Consider the following 23,390-nt stretch of genomic DNA (forward strand, 5'->3'; position numbering starts at 1 on the left):
GGTCTAGCGGCGTTTGCTGTAGGGCAGCTCAGGTTAAGTGAGGAGAGCGACCGGTGGCGTGTTCCCGTTCCTCTAAAGACCGGTTGGGATCAATTAGCGTCGTTTAATTGGTGTGTGACAAATAGGAGTCAAAAGAAACAGACCGATAGTCAGTTGTAGGTGCATTCTCCGTGAGATACGTCTAAAAGAGACGTTTGATTGGATAATGTATATATTTATGCACGGTGTTGCTCCCTGCCTGCAGGTCGCCCCGTGAGACAAGGCATTATTTTCGTCTCTCTCCCGAAGTTGCTTCATTTTGCCTCAAGTTTTCAGCTGCTGTTTCAGTTTGATTTCTCACAAAAGGCTGTTTTAAAAAATATTTCTGGGAAATATTTTTCTCGTGTTGTATTTAGGAAGCAGAATTAAAGGCAGGAATCGCCTGAAATCACCAGTGTACAGGGGCGACGGAGGGAGCCCCTGAGGGGCTGCCGCTGCCCGGACTACATTTCCCATGATGCAATGCGGCAGGGTCGTGGGGCTACGCTCATGCCTGGGACTATATCTCCCATGAGGCCCCGCGCGGGCGCCGGGCCTGTGGCGGGCGAGGCGCCCCGCGCGCTGCCCGCTGGGAGCCGTAGTCCGCGGGGTGTGCGCGGTGACGGCAGGCGGCAGCGCGCTGCCGTCACAGGCGGCGCCGGGCGGGGGAGGGGGTGTTTACGGCGCGGGTGGGGCGCGCAGCACCGCCGCCAGCGAGGCCTAGTCGGCGGCGGGGGGAGCGGGCCGGGCCCGCGGCCGCACCATGTCCGCCTGCCACAGCTGTGCCGCCGCCGCCCGCCTCCTGGGCTCCACGCTGCCCTCCGCGCGGAGAGGTAACCGCCGCCCTCCCCTCGCCGTCGCCCGGCCCGACGCTGCTCCCGGCGGGGCTGGGCCCTTCGTCCCGGGGCCCTTACGGGGCCGGAGCGCGGCGGCCCCTTCCGCTCCCCGCCGCCTCCCTGAGGGGAAACCCCGTTCGCTCGGGCCGCCGCAGGGCTGTCACCGCTCCGCGCCCCTCCAGCCCGCCTCTGCCGGTGGTTCTGGGGAGCGGGGCCCGCCGGCTCACCGCCGGAGCGGTGTCAGCGGGGAGCAGCCGCGCTCCGGAGGCACTCCGTGGGGCAGGGAGACGAGCCCTCCCGCGGCCCGGCGCCCGGCGCCCAGCGCCAGCTGGCCTGCGGAGTTCTGTGCTGCAGCGCTGCGATAAGGGCTTCGGTTAGGCAACGGGCAGCTGCTTCGGCCTTTTTCTTTTTTTTCCATTAATCTTTTGCTAGTGTTACCCTGGGTGGTGTGAGGGGACGGCCGGTGGCGTGTCAGGATTAAGGGCAGTGTTACATGGTGCCGAAGTTCTGGAAAATTAGCCCGCACTGGAATATCTTTTGGGAAACGTAATGTGAGAATAGAGTTTATTTCAACGGGAGTGATTTGCAGCAGCAGTTGTCCAGTGTACCTTACCCTGCAGCGCTAGCAAATGAGGCTTAATGAGCTGACTGATTAAAAGCCTGCCTTTTTTACAACCTAAACTGGAAATATTTCTCATAAAGGCTTGGGCTCAGTTAGCAAAAAGTAGTATTTCCAACTTGGTAGAAGGGTGAGGCTGTGCAAACCACTTACTGGAAGTCGAAGCGGAGGAAGGTTGTTACTTTTTCACTACTTTTGTCCTTTTCATTATGCTCTTGTGGGTAGTGCGAGTTGACATACCATGTGCTGCTTTTGGTGAAAGGCAGACCACCCCCAAATTGTGTTGAAAATCTCTGCTGTTGCCACATTTGCAACAAGATTTTGAGTGATTGTGCCCTTAGCAATAGCTTGACGAGTCAGAGATGATTTATTGCCTTCAAGAGGTGAGTTAACTCATTGCAGTTGACTTTACATTTACATCTCTGATGTCACCTGTGCTGAAAGGTTTAAACCAGTATTTTCAACTCCAGCCTGTCTGGCCTCATGTAAACCCACCAAAACAATAAACTTTAAAGCAGGTAACATTCTGAATTAACTTCAGAATTATCTTTTTTAAACTTTGTATTTTTTTGTCAGAACTAAGATTTAAAAGGGATATGTAAAAGAACAAATGAGATGAAAAAACAGATACAGAGTAATAAGATAACTTATGCATCAGCTTTCCATTAAATTTCTTAAAAAAAAAAAAAAATCTAATTTTGGTGCATTTCTGTTGTTGTAACAGATTGTTTTCTGCCAGGTATTTTGTTTGCTGATGCTGGTTGGTACAAACTTGAGAGTATTCAGAGGGCATGGATCAGTCTAGTCATTCAGGTGTTGTGTGGGATAGAGAGGAGACTGCTCTTTTGTCACAGTTTCCCTTCCTTGGGCAATAGATTCTTCCAAGATACTTGAAGCTTGGCCCAAAAGTCAGTATTTCTTTCCTCAAGTATCAATTAAAGGTTAATAAGGTGTAAAGGAGCCTCCCATTATTTCTTAACACGCTAATCGGAACACCCTGGATAGATGCCATTGCTGCTACCAGCGTTCTTGTGTTGGGTACATGTCCTTTACGTTTGCTGTTTCAGAAACCACGCAAACCCTGACTGCCAGTGGCGTGTGTGAGCAAATACTGCTGTGCTAGCCAGCTGTTGCATATTTGAACATTTATCAGTATCTGAATGGTTCAATGAAAGTTGCCAGGCATTAGGCTGGAATGTTGATTTCTCCCAAGAATCTGCCTCTGGGTTGATTTATGCAAGAAAGTAGTTGCATTAACTTTCTTAACTGCTTCATTCTTTAATTGTACAATGATATTTTGTCAAAGAAAATATCCCGCAGACCTCATGATAAGCACAGGGACAAGGCTTTTTGTGTTTAGCCACAAGCTGATGTAGCAGTAATATGATTTTTTTTTTTTTCCTGGTTTAGCCTATCTACACCCTCTAGAGTTCAGCACATGTAGCAGGCTGAGTTTAATGTTCCCAAAAGGCTGGCCAGCTAAGACTTTTGTGAGAGTGAATTTAACAGCAATAAAAGTGTTACAGCATGGCTGTAACGCTGCTTGCTAGCCTGGGTCTGCTGCCGGTGTCTTGTCAAATGCTGGAGGTGGAGCCCCACAGCTGCAGTGTTTCTGATCAATAGATGGGCACAGGCAGTAACGTGGTGCTTACCAGCTCAGCGCTTGCCACTGTGTATAGTTTCATAGTTCATCCAGTACAGTTTTCCGTGCATTTTCAGTGTCACAGGGACACTGAATTAAAATCAGTGATCTTTAGTCCACGTGCAGTGCTTAGTGGTAAAATGTTTGAGTTTCTCTATTAGTGCTTCATCCTTTCTCCACAGGCCAAATCTCCCTGTGTTGCAGGAAGGTTGTGTGACTTCGGGTTTTGTTCAGGGGAGGTGAGGTGGTTTGGTTTTTTTTATTTTGTTTAGGGGTCTTCTCTCAGTTCCCTTTATCAGTGGTAAAACAAATCTTGGTAAAGGAACCATCTATGAGGAATAAGCCCCCAAGAACAGGGAATTAACGCAGAACAGCTATTGCATTGTAAATGCTCACCACAGCTTATTCTCTACTGACAAGTGCACTTGGTGCACATAGTCTTCAGAGTTCTCTGCAGATTCAGTTGGCAGAACACAACTGCTTGTGAAAGTGAGCCAGTATTTTTAAGTTTACTCTGATATTTTCATATGCAATCTAAAGTGTCCTCCTGTGTTGCGGTGGCACTCAGCAGAGGAATTTAAAATTGGAAAGCATATTGATCGTTATTCCTCCCTCACGTTTACAGACAGAAGTAATGCTGCTACAGTTTTTTAAAAGATTACATTTTTAGTCATGTTAAAAATAACTGCAAATTATCTTCAGGAATCTTAAGCAACATATAAGTTAATAAAACACCTTCAAATCGCATTTGACGCTGTCTTCTTGGTTGTGACTTTGCAGAAGCCTGTGAGAGTTTTCCTGGTAAATTTAGGCTCATCCATAATGCTGCTTTTCTTTATTTTTTCTGTTTTCCTGTTATAGTAGCAAGGTGAATTTTCTTAAATGCCCTCTTTCAAGTAAGATTCCAGCTCTCAGTTGTCATTGTTACCTCCTTCAGAGCAAATGAACTGTACTCCTCTTGCCATTCTTACTGTTTTTATTATTTTTTTAGAACAGTTTTGGCAGTTTTCTATAGGATTGTCTCATCTCTCTAACAGTAAAACCATGTATTATCAGCAAGTTTTTAATTGTTATTGTTGCTATATAGCTCTTCCGTTGGTAAGTCATGGAGTTCTTATCAAAATCAGAGAGCAAGTGAGAAATTTGCCACTTTAAATGAGGGAGAGGTGAGATATGGATTCCAGGCTCTTGTTGATGTTGAGAGATGTTGAAATCGCAAGGACGACATATGTTGATTCACATCATACCTAGTCATGAAATGTAATCCTACCCGCTGTTGCAAGAGGAGGAGAAGGCTGTTTAGTTTCTCAATGAGGTTTGTTTCATGTTGGCAATAAGCTATTTCAACAAAGTTAAGATTATGCTGAATGTACTTGTGCCTGTCTGTCAGCATGTGCCAAATATGACACTACCTTTCAATTTTCCTCAGGGCAACTTTTTTTGTCAAGCGGTACCTCAGATTCCTGGAAACTAGTTTTTAGTAGAGTTCACAAGTGAAAGCCAAATCCAGACGTGCGGTCCGTGAGTCTGAGATGCTTCTTTGGTAATTTTTGCGTAATAAGGAGACACTTCAAAGGTCTCTCTCTTACTTCAGAGGTTGAATTATTTCACAATAATGGATGCTGGATGTTGACTGTATTTATCATTCTGAGGATCGGCTTTCTAACTGGCATGTTCCCTATTTCATGACACAATGGGACTCTAAACTGCCTGACGTTAGAGGACCTGGAATTGCTTTTGGGTCATTTTTGAACAATCCAGGCAGCTTTTAATGAGATGAACAGTAAGGTGGTGAAGAGAATTTATTTTGGGTAACTGAAATTTGGATGTTCAGAGTTGAGTTCTGTCGCTGCAACCTTTGAGCTCCATTTAATGTAAATAAATTCTGGGGTTTGGTGGCATTTGGATTAGAACTAGAGTAATGTTTAATTTTCCTGTTTTCATTTTTTTTTAGGTATTACTTGTGGTCGTACACGCATCCCTGTTTTAGGAAAACTTGGGACTTTTGAAACTTGTTCCCTAAGACGAATTCCTCTTAGAAACTTTTCGGAAACACCAGCGTATTTTGCTTCAAAGGATGGCGCGAGCAAGGATGGTTCTGGAGATGGAAGCAAGGTAATCTCCACACGTTAGGTTTTTCAATAGTTTATAGAAAATGTTTCTTAAATGTTTTTAGTAGATTTTTTTTCCCTTACTTAAAATTAGAATAATCTTGACATTTCTGCTAACTCTTGACATTTCTGATCCTTCAAATCGCTACAACTGACAGTCAAGAAGAAAGAAATTGTATTGCGAATTTGTTAGCAGACAAACCTTATAAACATCCCGTGATGCTTTACCCAGTTTTATAAAACTTTTTGCCTGGTGTAAAGGGACACTTGAAAACTTCGTAGAATGTTATAAATCCACAACAGGTCTCAGGATCTTGGGAAAGAGTAGTAATCAGAGCTATTCTCCTTCAAAAGCTTGCTACTCCCAAGCAGGCTTTTTAAAGTAAGTACATTTTAAAATGTTTTTTTTTCTCAGCACTGATTTGGTAGTTGTATTAAGCAAGACAGGTTTGTGAGGAAACTAGCTTTATTCTTGTTAGTAAATTGTAATCTATTTTCATTCTAGTCTTTCTCTATAATTATAGTTAATAAACAGCTTCTTCAGATAAATTATTACCTGAGAATAAAACTGCTCTTTAGTCAGCAAATAAGATTTTGAGAGTTCACAGGCAATAACTTTGCCTTAGTATGGCACGTTGTGACAGCTGAGGAACTGTCCAGATGACACAGGTGTGTTCTGAAGGTTCGGATTAAATTTCTTTAAAAAATAAAGAAGGAAGATAAAAAATTTTTAATAGTCTTTTTTTCTTGAGAAGAGTTGCAAGGAGGAATGAGTAGGCAAGCAAGGTTTGAAAAAATGGGAAACTGCCTAGGAAAGGGAAGAGAGATTTTTGCTGTTTCCTAAAATATAATAGCTTTTATTGTTAATCAAAGTATGAAGCCATAGAACGGATATAGATTTAAAAAAACGTTAACCGTGAACACCACTAAGCAGGGTAACACGGAGAAAGTAGCCCTCTGTCAGGGAACTCTGCCTTAGAAGTAAAAAGTAAAATATTTCCAAGCAGTTTCTGAGGTGTTTGTTTTATAGGCCATATCTACCCTACAGCCATCCGCCAGCATGGCTACATCTGTCAAGAACGTGAGAAGAGTTGTGGCTTCAGAAACCCTTAGAATCAACACAGTTGCGATAATGAAATTACTCTCTCTATAAGTATGATTTGTTTTCTTCTCTGGGGTTAGAATGAATTACACTGAAATAGACTATTAAAACATTCTTGACACAGTTTAGCTTGTTATTGTTCTAGTGCCAGTCAAGCAGTTCTAATGTAGATATGGGATGCCTCTTCCATGGGCATCCAAAATTGGCAGACCTGGGAAATGCAGATGTGTGTACGCTTCAAAATGTTTATATCGTGTTGTTCTAAGTTTTCAAAGCCTTTAAAAAATCCTGACAATAGTTATTTTGTCATTCAGCTATTGCAGTATTCACATTACTGGATTCCATAAGCACGCTGCTAAATGCCTAATGTAACAGCTCCATTGTTTGGGGCTTAATTGTCTGGAAATCTTTTTTAGAAGTCTGTCGGTGAGGGGGGTAGTAAAAAGTCAAGCTCTGGAAGCTCTGGGAAAGGAGGGAACCAGCTGCGCTGCCCGAAGTGTGGTGACTTGTGCACACACGTGGAGACCTTTGTGTGTAAGTTTTAATGAATACTTGCAATTCATTTAATGAATACTTTCTTTTTTAAATAGACACAGATGTGACTATATTTGTGATCTAACATAGTCCTGATAGCTAAGTTTTAGCCTAGCTAATTATTCGATGTCAAAAATTTTGTTATGCTTAGTTTGCCCTCGTTGGTGTAAGCCTGTATTGTCTCTGTGGATACATTTGTGTAATCCCCTATGATGTGTGGTGGAGCAGAATATGGTAGTGGAATTCAGACCACAACTGTGAATATGCAGTTTTAAAATAGTTCGTTACATTTTATGCAATGGAAGAGATGCTCACATAAACAATACCATTTTGACTACTGATATTTCTTTCTGTCCATTATATAAATATATACTTATATGTACATTTGTAACGTCTGTCCTTTGTCTACTAAATAATAAAACTTTAATCTTGCATGTACTATAACCAACGTGCTTATCCAGCAGAGGAATTAGTCTGTGACAGATGGCTTACTAGAATGGTCTGCTGTGGCGAAGTCAGATCCATAATACATTCCAAATAGGAGCCTGGAAAGTCCAAATAGAAAATCCAAAATGTGTCAGATGCCTGGCGTCCAGCAGCAATAGCTACTTTAAGTACGGTCCAAATTAATGCCAGTTGTGCTTTAGGTTCTATCAGACTTGAAGGCATTTCTCCTTATTTCAGTGCTAATGAGACCAGCCTAGAAAATAGCTGTCAGAAAGCAAATACCCATTGTCAGTTGCTGGGGCTCAAGGAGGGAAGTATCAAGTCATAATCAGACTTGTGCACTAAGAAGCTTAAGACCAGGTCAGCATAAACTTGTTCAACAGTTGTTAATATTGCAGTTGGTGAAAATAATGAGCGGATGTGCTATTATTTGCTGCTACTCGTACAAAATACTATTTAATAGAAACGATCAAACATCATGAGTCACAGGACAATTCTATAATAACAATATATTTATTTATGTTAGATAAAAGCATAGGTCCTCAGCTTCTATTTTTTTTCCAGAAATAAGAAGCTTTTTTTTTTTTTTTTTCAACGATAGGCAACAAGGTTTATCTGAAAATCTGGCACTAGTTGATGGAACCAGAAATACAATCCTGTGTGGTGTTCAGTATATTGGCCTCTCCCTGGACTAGGTGTGGTTGAAAACGGGAAGGATTTTTAACCTCATTTACCTTCTTATCAGATGATTCATGAGTAGACAGAGACATTTTGAAACTCTCTCTCACTTCACTGATGTGTTTGCTCCCCTTGTTACTGGAGTTTGTGCTTTTATGTGGAAATACCATTCAGGCACTGCCCCAGAGTGGAACATTCACTGTGTATCCCTGGGAAGCAGAGATATGATTTAGTATATTGTCAATGTCACTAGGATTCTTTAAGCGTGTTTGAAAACTTTCTTAGGAAGAGGGCTTGTTCACACTGACATTATGGAAGAAAATGTCTGGTATGTGCAATCTCATGTTCACAAGTAGTGATACCACACTTGAATTGCGGCATCAGAATGGCACAGGTACTGTAAACAGCTTGGGACTGGAAACCCACTTTGTACTTGTAAGAACAGTGTTGCAGCTGGTCAGATTTGTCAGAAGCTTGAAAGTCAAAATATGAGGAAGTCTGCTTGTGAATAATTGAATATATCTGCTTTTCTCATCCTTGCACGTTCTACTCTGAGGCTTTAGAATTTTACAGCCTTTAAATGAAATCTGTCACTAGTTCAAACTAAGCAGAGTGTCACCAGGTAACAGAGTAGAGCAGACTTTTTTGTTCATCTTGAGAACAGCAGTCATCAGTTTTTTTATTAATTGGTAACTTAAAAAAATTAAACCAACGATTGTAATTGCTCTAATTTCTCAGAAATTCCTGTGAGTCATGGTTAAATTTTCTCTGGACCTGTGTCTTTCTGGTTTAGTCTGCTAATTTGAGCACACTGCTTCCCAGCCAAACTGTAGAATATAAAGCGGCTGGAAAATGGAAGAGTGCAGTTTTAATTATCTTAAAAACTATTTTAAAAAAGAAAAACTAATAAGAAAAAAAACCCTGTCCCATTCTGCCCAAGACAAATGGGTTGCAGGTTGTATTAAACATACTGTAACTTGATTTTTCAGATAAGCCTTTTATGTTGCTTAGTCAGGGAAAAATGATGAGTTTGCTCAATTCCCATTTGAATTACTGAACTGCAGAGTGTTACATAAATATCTAAAGCCAAAGGAAAATATGCAATTAGCATTTGTTTCAGTTTTTAAATATTGGGTTTTTCAGTCATTTTGAGAGAGGTAGGGAAACAAAATACTGAGTAAACCCCACGTTTATTAGTAGATTAATTGTTATTGAGTGGCAGTGTGACAGGCTGGTTGTCCAGTGGAGTTTGTTTTTAATGGGACTTCACTTTGTATCCGCAAACCTTGCACAAGGATTTGCTTGGCAATGGTTTTCTCTTAATTCTTATTAAAGAAGAATACGACTCAAACCAAAAGGAATTTTGCTTTGACACGCTTTCTCAGCAGTTCCTGTATTGTTTTGGGTTGTGAGACTTTGTAAGGAGAGTTTTATGATCAGTGAAATAAGATGTGAGCCTGAGATGTGGAGTGAAATCCAATAGCTTTTAAAGCTGATTGACATAAGAAGCCTTTATGCGCTGCTTTTACTGTCTCTACCTGATGCTATCAGGTTAGCTCCCATCCTCCAAAGCAAGACTTGCCTGCTCTTTCTCCTGATGTCTTTTTACCGTATAGCAGTTTAACCGTATAGTAGCCCATTATCTCAACCCTACAAGTGTTTTTAAGATTAATCCTCAATTGTTTTGGCTTCCTGTATGTATTGTGAAAACCCGGCGTTTCTCTTTCGCAAGGTCAGCTCGTATGGACTTTAGAAATCTCTTTGCAAATGCAAATGTGGTAACGTTGCCTGAATCAAAACCAACACTTGACTTGCATTTTACCACACTGTAAATATTAATTTACAGTTTAATGTAAATTAATCTGCAGACATCTTAATGACAGTGAGGTAATTTGACATGAAGGCTCTTTGCTGTGCTTTTATGTGTTTGCTAAAAGAACATATAATAACATGCCAGTATTTAAGAATAGCAAAGTTGCTTGCAATTTTGAATGCTCAGTTTTAGGGAGATAGCAGTACTTAAACTTGGTTTCCTTGCATTTCAGAGCAAACTTCTCAAATTTTTTTGTTCTGTTAAAACTCATATTGATACTTTTTTCCAGATTGCTATGTAGATGATAGAAACTGGCCAGTTTCACAGCTGTGTTTTGATAACCAAGTCTCTGCCCCAAGGCACCCCATACATCAAAGTTTCTCTGTAACCATGGACCCTACTGGTCTGGCTGAAAATTAGGAAGATCTCTAATAACCTTCCTCTGTGCTGCTTGGAGTAATTGATAAAAATGTACTCTACACAATAATTTTTTTCAGTGAATGATGTTTTAAAGATACACGATAGTATTCTTTTTAGCCTGCTCTTTATTTTCTATTTTTTTAACCATTCCTGTGGATCTTGTAAAGGGGACAAGTATTCTCATGGCTATTCCATCCTAATAAAGCTGACTTAGCATTGCATAAGGAATGACAACAGCCTCATGGCAGTGTAGTCATTAAGAATATCAGAGGTGTTTTGGGTGAGCATTGGGAGAAAGTTTGGGTTTTTTTCCCCTAAAATATTGTTGCTAAATAATAGTTATGTAAGATGGATGGGTGCATGCAAGTGGTTCTCTTGCATTCGCATCAGGCAGATAACAGTAATTTGGGATGTTGACAGGAGAACTTTCCAGCTGTTACACAAATTTTCTTTGAAGTAGAGTTAATAAAGCTGTGATGGTCACAGTATTATGTGCTACATTATTAAACTAATCTGCTGGTCTTACTTATACAAGTCATAAGGTGTGTTTAATATTAAAAAAGGAACCCCACTCCTCTTTTGCTGATGCCAGCTCTATGGGAGGCAACAACAAGTTATAAATAAGCAGCTTGCTTATTGCTAGAGGCTGGTGTTAAAATCAGCTGGTACTACAGTGTTCAAGCCATTTTCTAAAAACTTTTTATGGTTTCAGAAGTTTTGACGTTGAAGTTTTTCATGTAGTTGTTTTGCTACATTTACTTGGCTTTCAATTTAATACATTTACTAATAGATTTACTTTGAATCAGTCTTACTGCATATGATTTGCATTTAATAGCATAGTAATATGGTCAGAAAAGATCTATTTTGAATTACAAATTTATTCTTCTCTTCTGTCTATTTTCGATTATTTCAACTTTGCTTTTCCAAAGGGGAAAAAAAAGTAGTGCAAGTTCTAGTTTGCAGGCTTTTGAAACCAGTCTTTGCAGATTACATGATTTCTTGAGACATAGTTCACAAAGTCAGCGGTAGGAGAGTTTGGCTTTTGGAATTGGAAAGAAATTTGTTCTACTCTTGACAGTAAAAATAAATAAGCAAAAGATCTTGCAAAACATCAAAGTCCTGATCATCTGTTGCATACCACAGCTGCCTCTTGCTGGGATGAGCCCCTTGTGTGACCCTGCTGCGCTCCGTGTCCTGGGCTTAGGTGACTGGAGCATGCTCCGTAGTGTTCCACAGCCGGTGGGATGCAGAGACTGGGAGCTGCTGCCACAGCTGTCCTTTCCTGAACCTGCTGCATGCTATCTTTGATACTGTAGGTTGCTTCCCCCCACTTTAGAGTAGTCTGTCCCTAATCACAATTCTTTTTTTCCCCTGCTAGTTTGAGAGTTAGGAACAATCCCTGCATACTTAGAAGCCCTCACTGATTTTTGCATCGCTCCGAGATGCTAAGTTTCCTCTTCCGAGTGTAGTGCTACTGAATAAGTACAAAATAGATATTTGCTTTTTAATCCCCTGTTTGCTTGCTGCCCTGCATTGTGACTTTTTGGGCAAATTGTATTCCCTCTGTGTCAAATTTCACAGTCCAATAATTGCTTTTAAAGCTTCTAAGGTGAACAAAGGTGGAGTGTTGTGTAAACACAGAGGTGGCTGTGCTGTCTTACAGGTGCTTGTTCTGTGTATGACGAATTCAGGCAGTTGAATGAATGCTGTCTAAGAATTCCTCTTACCATTTTGTTTTACTTTTTTCTGCAGCTTCCACCCGTTTTGTGAAGTGTGAAAAGTGTCACCATTTTTTTGTTGTACTGTCAGAGGCAGACACAAAAAAGAGCATCATTAAAGAGCCCGAGTCAGCAGCAGAAGCTGTGAAATTGGCATTCCAGCAGAAGCCACCACCTCCACCGAAAAAGGTACGGTTCTTAATTTCACGCTAGTGTTTCCTTCTATTACAGCATGGTGAAATGGTTTTCTTCTTAATCTGCATCCGGTGTGTAACGGTCTACTGTGACAGAGCAACAAACAAGAAAGACGATTAGCTCGAGATTAAACCTTTGAGAGCTATGTGACCCAGCAGAGCACTGATAAAGGGAACAAGTAGATCCAATAAAAGTGGTTGGGCTTGTTTTCCTCTGGCTTTGTCTTGTGGCTGAAGTCCAGTACCTTCATTTTCTTCTTGTGACCCTGAGACTAACGTCAACCCTCACCAACTGTATTATCTTTTATTTCCGACTGTGGCCTCATATTCTGCCCTAATGTTAGCAGCTTCTCTGTAATTGCTGAATTTTTTTATTTGGCCTGTTTCTGGGTGAGAACTGGGGCTGATTAGCTTTTGGCTGTGACCCATCCTAAGTAATTTGGTTTCCCTCTCCTGACTAGTGAGGGAGCTTATTGTGTTTCTCAGTTCCTAGTGGACTGTAATGACTTCTGAAGCTGCATGTGGCTCCTGGGTAGACCTCTTGTGAGACATTAAATATTCTTGAAATTTCTGTTCCTCTTACAAATTTGGGTGAAAATGAGAATGGATTTAAATATTAGTAGGGGAGAACTGACAGACAGAATATGATTGTGTAAGCATCATGTTTTTAAGTAAACTTATCAACAGGAATATATTTTGTATTTTACATGTTGGGTTTCTGTTTCTCAGTTCTGTAATGGTTGGTTTAGACCAAAGTCTATCTTTGATACAGTATACTATTTTTTCTTTTCTGCTGCAAGGTGATTTAGAAGTGTAACTAAGATTGAGTTATTTTTCAGATTTATAACTACCTCGACAAATACGTTGTTGGTCAGTGTTTTGCCAAGAAGGTGCTTTCAGTTGCTGTGTACAACCATTACAAGAGAATCTACAATAATATCCCAGCTAACCTGAGACAGCAAGCAGAAGTTGAAAAGCAGACTACTTTAACACCAAGAGGTTTGTATGATGTTTGGTATATTTCTGGTCAGATGAAACTTACCATTTCAGGGCCCTAACTTAAGAAACCTGAGAAAGGCTTTACCTTGACACTAGATGTTCTGTAATTGAAATGATCTGAAAGAATTTCTATTAAATTTAATTTTCACTGTATGTGAACTTCTGTGATTTATTTAAGTAGTAATCCAGAAGGTTTATGGTGCCATGGGTATTGCCTACTGTAATAAACGTTCAACATTTTTTACTGACATGTATTATTAGGTATTTTCCTTTAACTTTATAAAGTGAGCCTCCTAAATTTTTCTTTCTAATCTCATTTACTGCTTAATGGTAAATATGCTGCTTAGTCTGCAAGCAACAGTGCAGATAATGAAGACAATATTTTGCCTAGGTAATTTGATGAATATCTAGCTTTCTAACCTTGCTTGCTGCTGTTGGCAGCATCTGTTGGTCAATATAGTATTGTTCCATATCTAGCAGGTGTAGATGGAGTTACTCTTGGCAGTACTTTTGCTACTGAGTAAGTCTGTAGCTATGTTGATCTAATTTATTTTTAGAAGTAGGATTAAGTTACTGCCTCTGATTCAAAGTGTACCTTGATTTTTTTTTTTAAGGTGTTTTGTTCTGTCTTGCAAAAATACAGTATGCTAAGCAAACAGAAATCTTCTTTGTTTTTTGAATTTACATAAAGAAGTATTTTAACTGAGGGGGAAACATTAGTAGCACTGTTCTGGTAATGGTAGGAGAGCAACTGTGTACTTAGCAGTTCCTGACCCTCCACAGGAAGATAAAATGGTGCACACCCAGAGGGACTGGCAGTGAATTTTTATAACGGGTAGTACTTTGAAATATGTGAAATCTTGCATTGTTACACTCAGATATAAATGTGAGAGTTTAAGGAAGCCTTTTCAAAACAAAATTTTTATTGCGTTTTTTCCCCTTTCTATAAGTGGTTTTAAAATGCAAATCTAATCAGAGGTAATAGATTGTTACTGTTTTAAGTAGTAGAAAGCTTGCTGTCATTTTAAAAGATTGCAAGTTGGGTTTTGGGTTAATTTTGACAGCAATAAAAACTAATTAATGTGGGGATTTCTTGTTAGAAATACATTCATACACAGTGATGAGATGTATTCAGAAGAGGGCAAGAGGTAGAGAATTTATAAGCTTTTATAAACTTATTTTTTATTACTGTTTTCATCCTCTCTCTTAGAATTAGAAATCAGAAGACGGGAGGATGAGTACAGATTTACAAGTAAGTGAACTCTCTCCTCATGTCCTCCTCTGCAATATCTACTCTCTTGATGTCCATGTAGAATAGTCTTTAGTGACCGCTAGTTTGAAATGCTGGGTAAAATCTTGTTCTTCTGCAAGTAAATTTAATTGATGGCATTGAGTGTGTTTTTAACAGAGTTGACTAGGATTTGACTCTTTATCTAGTTCTAGGTGGAAAGCAGGTAAATTGTAAAAATACCTTTTATGAAGTAGTTTCAATAATTATCTGTCCTTAGAATTGTTCTCATTAGACTCAGTGAAATTGATCTTTTTTTTTTTTAACGTGGCTCCGAGGTGTGATTATATTAGTAATGCCATACAGAATATGATGTGAGGTAGATAAAGGAGGTTATGCAACTGTTTCCTGCAGGGTATTCGTATGCTTAAAAGGCAGTCACCCTGAACCTCGGAATGCTTTTTGTTTGTTTTGTTTTTCCTGGGTGATGTCAGTTATGTTTATTTTCAGCCCACCGGAACTCTCACTGGCTAATGAACTTCTTCCTTAGTCTAGTGTAGATCAATTTGTAATCCCAGTTACACCTCTTCAAACCAGTTTTCTTAATCTTCAAAATTCTACCCTGCAAGCCAATTAAAATGAGTGCTCTGAAAAAAGAAAATCCAGCTCAATCTCCATATCCATGTGTAGAGACAAAACCTGTAACAACTGAACCAAGACAGGTCTTTAAGTCTTGAGAGTAGACCTGTACATTGCTTTTGTAACTGTTATAGTATACCAGTTCTTGCACTTTTTCATCATAGAGATCAACGGTTTGGGTTTATTTCTTCTCATGTGTTTAAAAAAAAAAATATATATAAAAAATTACAGTTAAAATGAGTTAATTTGTAAGGACTGAAAACTTCTCTTGTTTTTAATGTAGAGGAATATTTTTAGATAATCCACTGTACCATTGGAAATTCTTTTCATATATGCAAATATATGCTTGTGCAAAAATACGATTGTAACTCATGTTTTTGTAATCGTTGTGCCATGTTTCTGTTGCAGTCCTTTCTGTAAACTTCTGTACAGGTAGAAGTATAGGTTTGCAGAACAAAACAGAAGAACCAAGCTTTTATTGTGTATTTAAGGTAATGGCAGACCTTGACAGTGCTCAAACAGTACTGTTATTGTTCTCTTCAGAACTGCTGCAGATTGCTGGAATCAGTCCACACGGTAATGCTTTAGGAGCATCGATGCAGCAACAAATGAACCAGCAGATACCTCAGGAAAAACGGGGAGGAGAAGTACTAGATTCACCCAACGATGACATAAAACTTGAAAAAAGTAATATTTTGCTGCTTGGACCAACTGGATCAGGTATACAGCTGCGTGTTTTTATAGGTGTCTCATTTTTCTTAGAATTGATTGTTAATGAGTGATTTTCCTCTTGTGTGATTATTCCAATTTGGTGTATAAAAGCGAAACTGTGAATTCCAAACTGGGATTTTGTGCTTTCATGCCATGGTAACAAGCTGAGCTGAATGGCTTTGAAAAAGAAGGAGGTCTAGTCATGTGGTTTGTTGGTTTGGTTTTTTTTTTTTTTTAAATGACTGTATTTACTGACTGATTAAAAGATGCAACTTTCACTAAGCTGAAATAAAACGCGTTTAAAGTTTCTCTGCTTCACATGGCAAGTTGAGATGCTGTGGTTAGTGGTGTTTCACCTCTGGGACAGATCAGTTACAAGGGGGTTAAAAGAGAAATTATATTTGTGTGTTCATAAAAAGTGGGAGTGTTTGTGCTGAAGTGATAGCATTTTGCAGACTATGTGGGGAAAACATTCACTAAATAATATTTTAATTTTGCTTCTCCCCAACCTCAAAGGAGGAGCAATTGGACTTTGCACTGTACCCTAAGTGTCTGCAGAGAGCTACTGGTTTATTTAATCTTTAATCTATGCAAGTACATGGATTTTGGTTTATATATTGTGTGACATTTTATTTGTGATACTGTATGCATTTCAAGCTGCCTCAAATGTGTAGTATTTCAGGAATACAGAAACTCAGAAATACAGCTTGCCCAACATAAAAACCCCTACGTATGAAAACTGGCTCCCTTGGAAAATATATGAATATATGAACATGCTGGCATCATTCAAAATGTCTAATTACAGTAATGATGATCCTATGGTAAATATTTGGGTTTGTGTCGTCCAGAGAAATGTATGGCAGATATAACATACAGTTTTTATTTTATCAGGTAAAACCTTGCTGGCTCAGACTCTAGCTAAATGCCTAGATGTACCTTTTGCTATCTGTGATTGTACTACCTTGACTCAAGCTGGCTATGTTGGTGAAGACATTGAATCTGTCATTGCAAAACTCCTGCAAGATGCCAACTACAATGTAGAGAAAGCTCAGCAAGGTAAACTTTTACAATATGTTTCCTGAAGTTCGTTCATACACTGTGTTAATCTTGCCTAAGTGCTCTAAACTTTGAGACCACCGGTATTTCTGTAATTTAGATTCCTGTTGCATGTACCTGAATTTTAACACTTTAAATCAGAAATAATAAACCTGAAAAGAGCTCTAAGCATATCATGTAGTTTTTGTTCTTGTCCATAGTTGGATAAGATTGCATACCTTTCTGCAATCCACAGTATGGAAATAGAACAGACTGCTGCTGTCTTAAATTATGTTCTTCCCTGTGTTTAAGCTCTTGCTTCTCTTAAAAAGTGGAGTCTGTCTTAAATCCATTTTCTGTAACTGCAGGAATTGTTTTTCTGGATGAAGTAGATAAGATTGGCAGCGTTCCTGGTATTCATCAGTTACGGGATGTTGGAGGAGAAGGTGTTCAACAAGTAAGTGCTTGCGTGGAGTGATTTTTACTTCATAAGCAAACAGCCCATCAAGTCTACATATCATCCCATCATATGTCAAATGGCACAGGAGTGTATAGAGTCATAGTTCTTCAGTTCCGTAATTATTAACCTTTGAAACCCTCACCTTTCCTCTTTGCTTTCTTCATTAAAAAAAAAAAAAAATCTCAACAGCAACTCGAGACTGCTTCATAGAAACATTTTAATTAAAAAACGTCTTTGCAGCATTCAGATAGCAAGTTGCATAATGTAGGCAAGAATAGATAACATTTTCCATTTTGACAAAACTCTTAAAGAAACTCATTACTAAGTGCAGCTCATAATGTGCATGGGAGTCATGTTAAAGGAAGATTTGTCTGTCCTTGAGTGGGATTGTCTCATATGGAAGACTGATTTCTTTAGACACTTACTATAAAGGCATAAGGGAGCAAAAAAATATAAGTACATCTGTGAAAGTAAGCACAGTATGGTATGCCTTCTTATATGATGCTACACAGTGGAATTTTATATTGCTTATTTCTTCTTTCCTTCTTAGGGCTTGTTAAAATTACTAGAAGGCACAATAGTAAACGTTCCAGAAAAGAATTCTCGTAAACTACGTGGAGAAACGGTGCAGGTTGACACAACAAACATCCTCTTTGTAGCTTCTGGTGCTTTTAATGGTCTTGACAGAATTATCAGCAGGAGGAAAAATGAAAAAGTGAGTGCATCAGGCTGTATGTGAAGTGAAAAATTATTATCTTAATTACTGCTTACAGTACTGACTCCTAAAGGTCTTGCTATATTTGTAAACCCACTAAGTTGTTTGTAGAGCAGTGGTTTTCCATGTGTTATCTGGGAACCTGAGGTCAAGCCTAAGAAAGGTAGCAAAGAACAAGCCTATTGTTAGTAGGCTTAAGTAACTTGCGGTGGTCTCTGCTTCCACAGAGAAATTTTTAGCATATGCAAATAGGAAAAAAATAGGGGGGGAAAGGTTGAAAGCTGTTGGTAGAGGACTTGCTGTCCATACTTAAGTGGTAAACTTTTTACATTGTTATGTCCTATGTTTCTTAAAAACAGAATATGTGAAACAGTTCTAGCAATTATAATAGGATTTCTTTCAGTTGGAGTGTACCAAGTATGAAACTGAGAAACTTTGGATATCAGTAGAAAAAAGTTTTTACAGTTAATACTCAGATAGTTTGAGCAAATGGTGCTAAAAGCTATCATCATCTTAAAATACCTAGTCATGCTGTTCACTATTTTGTGTATTAATGTCTAGGGACGGAGTTCTTCTGGCTGCAGCTTTCTGACAAAATGTGCGCCCTGTTTCTAACAACAGAGGAGTGATTGAAATCCAAATTAATGTTTATGATAATTCACGTAGCTTTTCACGTAAGCATGCTTGCATGCGTGTGCTTCACTCCTGAGGAGCCCTTTTTAGTATCACTGGTATTTGTAAACTTATCAGGACGTGTTACTAACCTTTTTTATTTTAAGAAAAACTTGCTCTTAGGCTGATGTATTGATACTTTACTGAGGGAGTTAAACGTTATAGGGAACTGATTGTGTGCAAGGGGTGTAATTTTATGATAAGTAATTTCTTGAGCTTGAATTAATATGTAATGACATAATCACTCCAGATTTTTTAATGCACATAGAATGTGATTTAGTTAGATAAAGAAAACTTAACTATTATAGTTCTGTAAGCATAACATGTTTGTTTTGCAGTATCTAGGATTTGGGACACCATCTAATATGGGAAAAGGCAGAAGGGCTGCGGCAGCAGCTGATCTTGCTAATATAAGTGGAGAGTCCGATCCACATGAAGATATTGAAGAAAAGGATCGCTTGCTGCGTCATGTGGAAGCCAGAGATCTCATTGAGTTTGGCATGATTCCTGAGTTTGTGGGACGTTTGCCCGTTGTGGTTCCTCTGCACAGCCTAGATGAGAAAACTCTTGTACGGATTCTTACTGAGCCACGAAATGCTGTGGTTCCTCAATACCAGGCACTTTTCAGCATGGATAAGGTTTGAATTTTTATTTGATGACTCTTCAATATTCTTGTTTATAAATACAAGTGTATTAATAAGTGTTTATAAAAGTGTTCAAGTGATCTAAAATATCGATTGAAATAATTTCTTCCCCCTACAAGTGCAGTTCCCTGTTCTGAAAAAAAAAATAAGCTAACTCGTTAAAACCTGACTGGTTTAGATTGGATAACTGCCCTTGTGGGACAAGTAATCTGGAAGTAGTTGAGCTGCTCTTCGTGTTAACGGTTCAGATGAACAGCCATGACCTTGCCAAATAGGCATCAAGAGCCACTTCATGTACTGTAGAAGTACTTATGGTAGTTGTAGGTAAAGGAACATAGTCAATACTGCTAACGTTAGTCAAAAACAAAGTGTAGCTGCAGCTTTATGTACGTAACTTAAATGTTAAATGTTCTGGTCTGTAACAAGGAAATCGTTACTGTTTGTTAGTTTCAGTAACACTTGCACTGTTGCACTCAACATGCTGTTGAGTTATAAATGAAATAATTAACTAAACTTACCATTTTTCTCTATGTAGTGTGAATTAAATGTAACTGAAGATGCATTGAAGGCTATAGCCAGACTGGCCCTGGACAGAAAAACTGGTGCAAGAGGTCTTCGATCTATAATGGTGAGTACATTAAGTCTCATATTGAGTAAACGAAGCTACCTAGGTTCATGTGTATGGACCTAATTGTGACAATTTTCAGTCGAAAGCTCGCTTACTTCTGGGTCTTATATGGATACAGTAAGTTTCGTTGTAAAACTGTGGGTATTCAGAATTCTTCCAAGAAAACTCTCTAGCTCTGAAAAATCCCTTGCTAACCATATTGTTACGTAGAAGAGGGCATACAGAAATCCTTTTTTCCCTCTATTTTCTTGTAGGAAAAGCTGTTGCTGGAGCCCATGTTTGAAGTGCCCAATTCTGACATTGTATGCGTGGAAGTTGACAAAGATGTTGTAGAAGGCAAAAAAGAGCCAGGATACATTAGGTAAAACCGTAATGGAAGTATCAGAACAGACGAGTAATACAGCTAGACAGGTATTCTGATGTTTGCTGTAGGAACAAGCATATAAACACAAAACCATGCACACAACCTAAAAAGGATCCAATTCTCTGTATACTGTACACAGCTGAATTAGTGCCTATTCTGTCCTAGAGACTTTGGGTTTGTATTGCTTTAGTTTTTAAATAGAAATTTAAAAATAAACTTACATATGGAGTTACTTTAAGCCTTTTGTGTGTGTGTATGTGTGTATACCTGTAGAAATAGAAGTAAATTATAAGCTTCATAAGTTAACAGTAAAAATATGAAGTTTAATTGTGACTGTACTGAAATTTCTGAAACAGAACTTTTTCCTTCCTCCTCCTACTTTCTACCACTGAGGTGGTTTTTTTATGCAAACTCCAGGCTGCTGCAGTTTTCTCCTCCATTGCTCTTGCAGTAGTGGAGAGCCACAAAGGCATATCAATTGATTTGCTGAACTCTCGTTAAAATAATCAATTTAATGTTGTAAAGATTGTATTATGGTAATGATGTGGTAGAACGCTGAAAGCACTGGACAAATGTGGATTTAAAAAAAAAAAAAAATATCTTAATTTTAGTGAACAAAGGATGGAGTTGAGAAGGGAGGTCAGGTTAAAAACACAGGCCTGAAATTTAGGAACTCTGGCTTGGTTTCCACCTCTGACAGCTTTTTTGAGTACGTGCTTTGTATTCATCTGTGTCTGTGCCTGAAGCTTGGCTCAGCACGCCTAGTGTTTCAAAGGGAACGATTGGAGTGGAAAGTATTACTCTTACAGTGATGGTTGCTTTACGTGATTTTGTAGAGCACCAGCACCCACGTTTGCTGAAAATTTTGAATTTACTAATCAAATCAAACAACTTCACTGAAAAAGCAAAAGGCTATTGAATTCAGTAATGAGGCTGTGTACTGGTCGTAGTGTGAATCTACACAGCACCGTTTTCAGATCAGAAGGTTGTTTAGCGGATGGATGCTTGTCAGAACAGTAGTTGTTGGGGCACTTTGCAGGTGGCATGTTTACCAGAAGCTATGGAAACTGTCTCCGTTCTTTTCCTCAATTTCTGAAGTATCTGATCAGTTCGTTTTAATTATAGGGCTCCCACTAAAGATTCATCTGAAGAAGAATATGACTCTGGCGTTGAGGAGGAAGGCTGGCCTCGACAAGCAGATGCTGCAAACCATTAAATAACTGTCAGAACGCTCGCCCGTATAAAGCGCGCTTGGTTATTTCCTTACGATTGCCTCTGGCTTCAGTCTGATACTAAAGGCATTGGATCTATCTCGGATATGATACGTGATGAGGAACTTTATTAGATAAATCAGATCGTGTATTTTATTGCAACATCCCACTGATTGATTTGATGGACATTGTGTGGACTCGGATGGCATAATGTTCACATATGAATTGTATATTACACTTGTTCAATTAAAATGTATAGCAAGTATAGCAGCACCTGGATTGCTCTTTCTAGAAATTAAAACAGCAATGCAGGCGCTGCAGATAGTTAGATTTTACAATGATGTTACTCTACAAATGGGAAATCAAGATTAATAATTAGTAGAGGGTGAATAAACTCTTAGCTCCTCGTGCGACTCACAGGGGGTTACGTTCAGGTCAGTGTTAGATTTTGGCTGGTGTTTGAAGCCGGATGGGTGCTGGAGTGACTTGTTACATTGGTGGGGGAGGAAGCGCTTGCAACAGGATTTTGGAAAAACTGGGACACACTTTGACACTGCTGGGAGATTTTGCTAAAATGTGACACTAGTTTGTTACAGTAATTTGAATGCAATATCAAATAATACCCTTTCCTTCGCCTCACCATTAGGAGTAAGTTTTAGTCACCTCGAGTACTGTGAAAGAAGGTGAAGTCAGTAATTTGCTAATTTTTCCAGAAGGGTCAACAAGGTTTCTAGGAAGCAGTAAAGCCATCTGAATTTGGATGAGAAGTCGACATAAATTTTTAAATATTAATGTTCTAATATAGTACATTTTGTTTAACATATTGGAACTATCATGCATCAATTTTTTGGTGCCAGGTATTTGCCCAACCTATCTTATAATGTTAAGAGATGAAAGAAGTAAATGTATAATATTTTTGATGTAATCAGTAGTGATTGTTCACGTGACACTGCTTTTTAAGTTATATGCTCAAATGCTAGTATCGCATCTCGTGGTTTTGTCTTTGATTTTTAGTCTCACAGCAGAGCAATCCTCCCTCTTCTGTTCTACACCAAAAGTAATTCAATCCCTTAGGAAAGTCTTTGTAAAAACACTAAAGGACCTGTATGTTTTTGATTTGTTTCAGGAATTAAAATTGTCGCTTACAACTTTTTGTCCATTGGTGATACGTGGTCCGAAGTTTTACTGACCCCTTTTTCTAAAATTTTTATTCAAGCTATTTAAATAAAACTTTCATCATTCTTTTCAGTCTAGTGGATGTTTTAGGAGAGGAAAGGATACTGCGGGTGCGTTGACCCTATTTTCGTTGTTAATTTTTGTCATGTAAATTTTATGTAGTACGTGTGTTCTTACCTAGAAGCAGTGTGACATGCGCTTGTAGCCAGATGCAACAGATACTTCCCTTAGGATTTCAGCTTTTTTCAGGTTAAATCGCCCACTAATGGTTCAGAAAAAGCTGCGTTGGGAGTTGAGGATACTTCTAGGAGAAGCTTAGTCCCCTCAAAATGGGAATCTGTGGTGAACTATCTGTAACTGCATCCTCACTTTCCTTTTTGTAGAGTGAAAAAAAAAAAATATAACCGCTTTTACTTCTGAATCCTTTAATTCAAATCCTTTTTTAAATGGATTGAAAAAACAACGTTTTAGGCGAAACTGTTCAACAACTTAGTTTTGAAAGTTGTTTGGAATTATGTAACCGAGAACCGTTTTTAAGGAAACAAAATGCTGTGTAACTACAGTTTGTACTTCACCTCTGGCGTTTGAATAAAACAAAGCGAATATTCAAGCAGCGGAGTGTTGTCATCCCTGACGTCATCCCCAGAAATTTTAAATTTGATGGGTAATGGGAGCTTTTGAGGTTTGTTTTTTTTTTTAGTGAAAGGAAAAAGGTGCCGTGGCATCCGTGCGGGGCAGGTGGGGCTCTTCTCCCGGCTCCTTTCCGGGGACAGGCG

General features: G+C 39.0%; 1 protein-coding gene across 2 annotated transcripts; it reads left to right on the plus strand.

Moving 5' to 3' along the window:
* The first annotated feature begins 700 nt into the window (after positions 1-700).
* On the plus strand, positions 701-23,224 carry CLPX (caseinolytic mitochondrial matrix peptidase chaperone subunit X). Of its 2 annotated transcripts, XM_075506344.1 has the most exons (14): positions 701-851; positions 5,070-5,230; positions 6,745-6,862; positions 11,973-12,127; positions 12,972-13,131; positions 14,342-14,383; positions 15,542-15,718; positions 16,601-16,765; positions 17,113-17,201; positions 17,755-17,919; positions 18,930-19,229; positions 19,771-19,863; positions 20,118-20,224; positions 21,353-23,224. In XM_075506344.1, exons 1-14 carry the CDS (start codon positions 782-784, stop codon positions 21,441-21,443), a joined length of 1,893 nt encoding a protein of 630 aa, XP_075362459.1. In that variant the 5' UTR covers positions 701-781; the 3' UTR covers positions 21,444-23,224. The 2 variants fall into 2 exon arrangements, with proteins under 2 accessions (XP_075362459.1, XP_075362460.1); XM_075506345.1 differs by lacking the exon at positions 14,342-14,383.
* Positions 23,225-23,390: the final 166 nt, after the last annotated feature.

Source organism: Mycteria americana, chromosome 6, assembly GCF_035582795.1.
Source record: "Mycteria americana isolate JAX WOST 10 ecotype Jacksonville Zoo and Gardens chromosome 6, USCA_MyAme_1.0, whole genome shotgun sequence".
NCBI classification, from domain to species: domain Eukaryota; kingdom Metazoa; phylum Chordata; class Aves; order Ciconiiformes; family Ciconiidae; genus Mycteria; species Mycteria americana.

Coding starts and splice junctions, on each gene's coding strand:
- CLPX (XM_075506344.1), top strand. CDS start 782: ATGTCCGCCTGCCACAGCTGTGCCGCCGCCGCCCGCCTCCTGGGCTCC. Junction 17,920..18,929: donor GCAGGAGGAAAAATGAAAAA/GTGAGTGCATCA, acceptor TTTGTTTTGCAG/TATCTAGGATTTGGGACACC. Junction 20,225..21,352: donor AAAGAGCCAGGATACATTAG/GTAAAACCGTAA, acceptor TTTTAATTATAG/GGCTCCCACTAAAGATTCAT.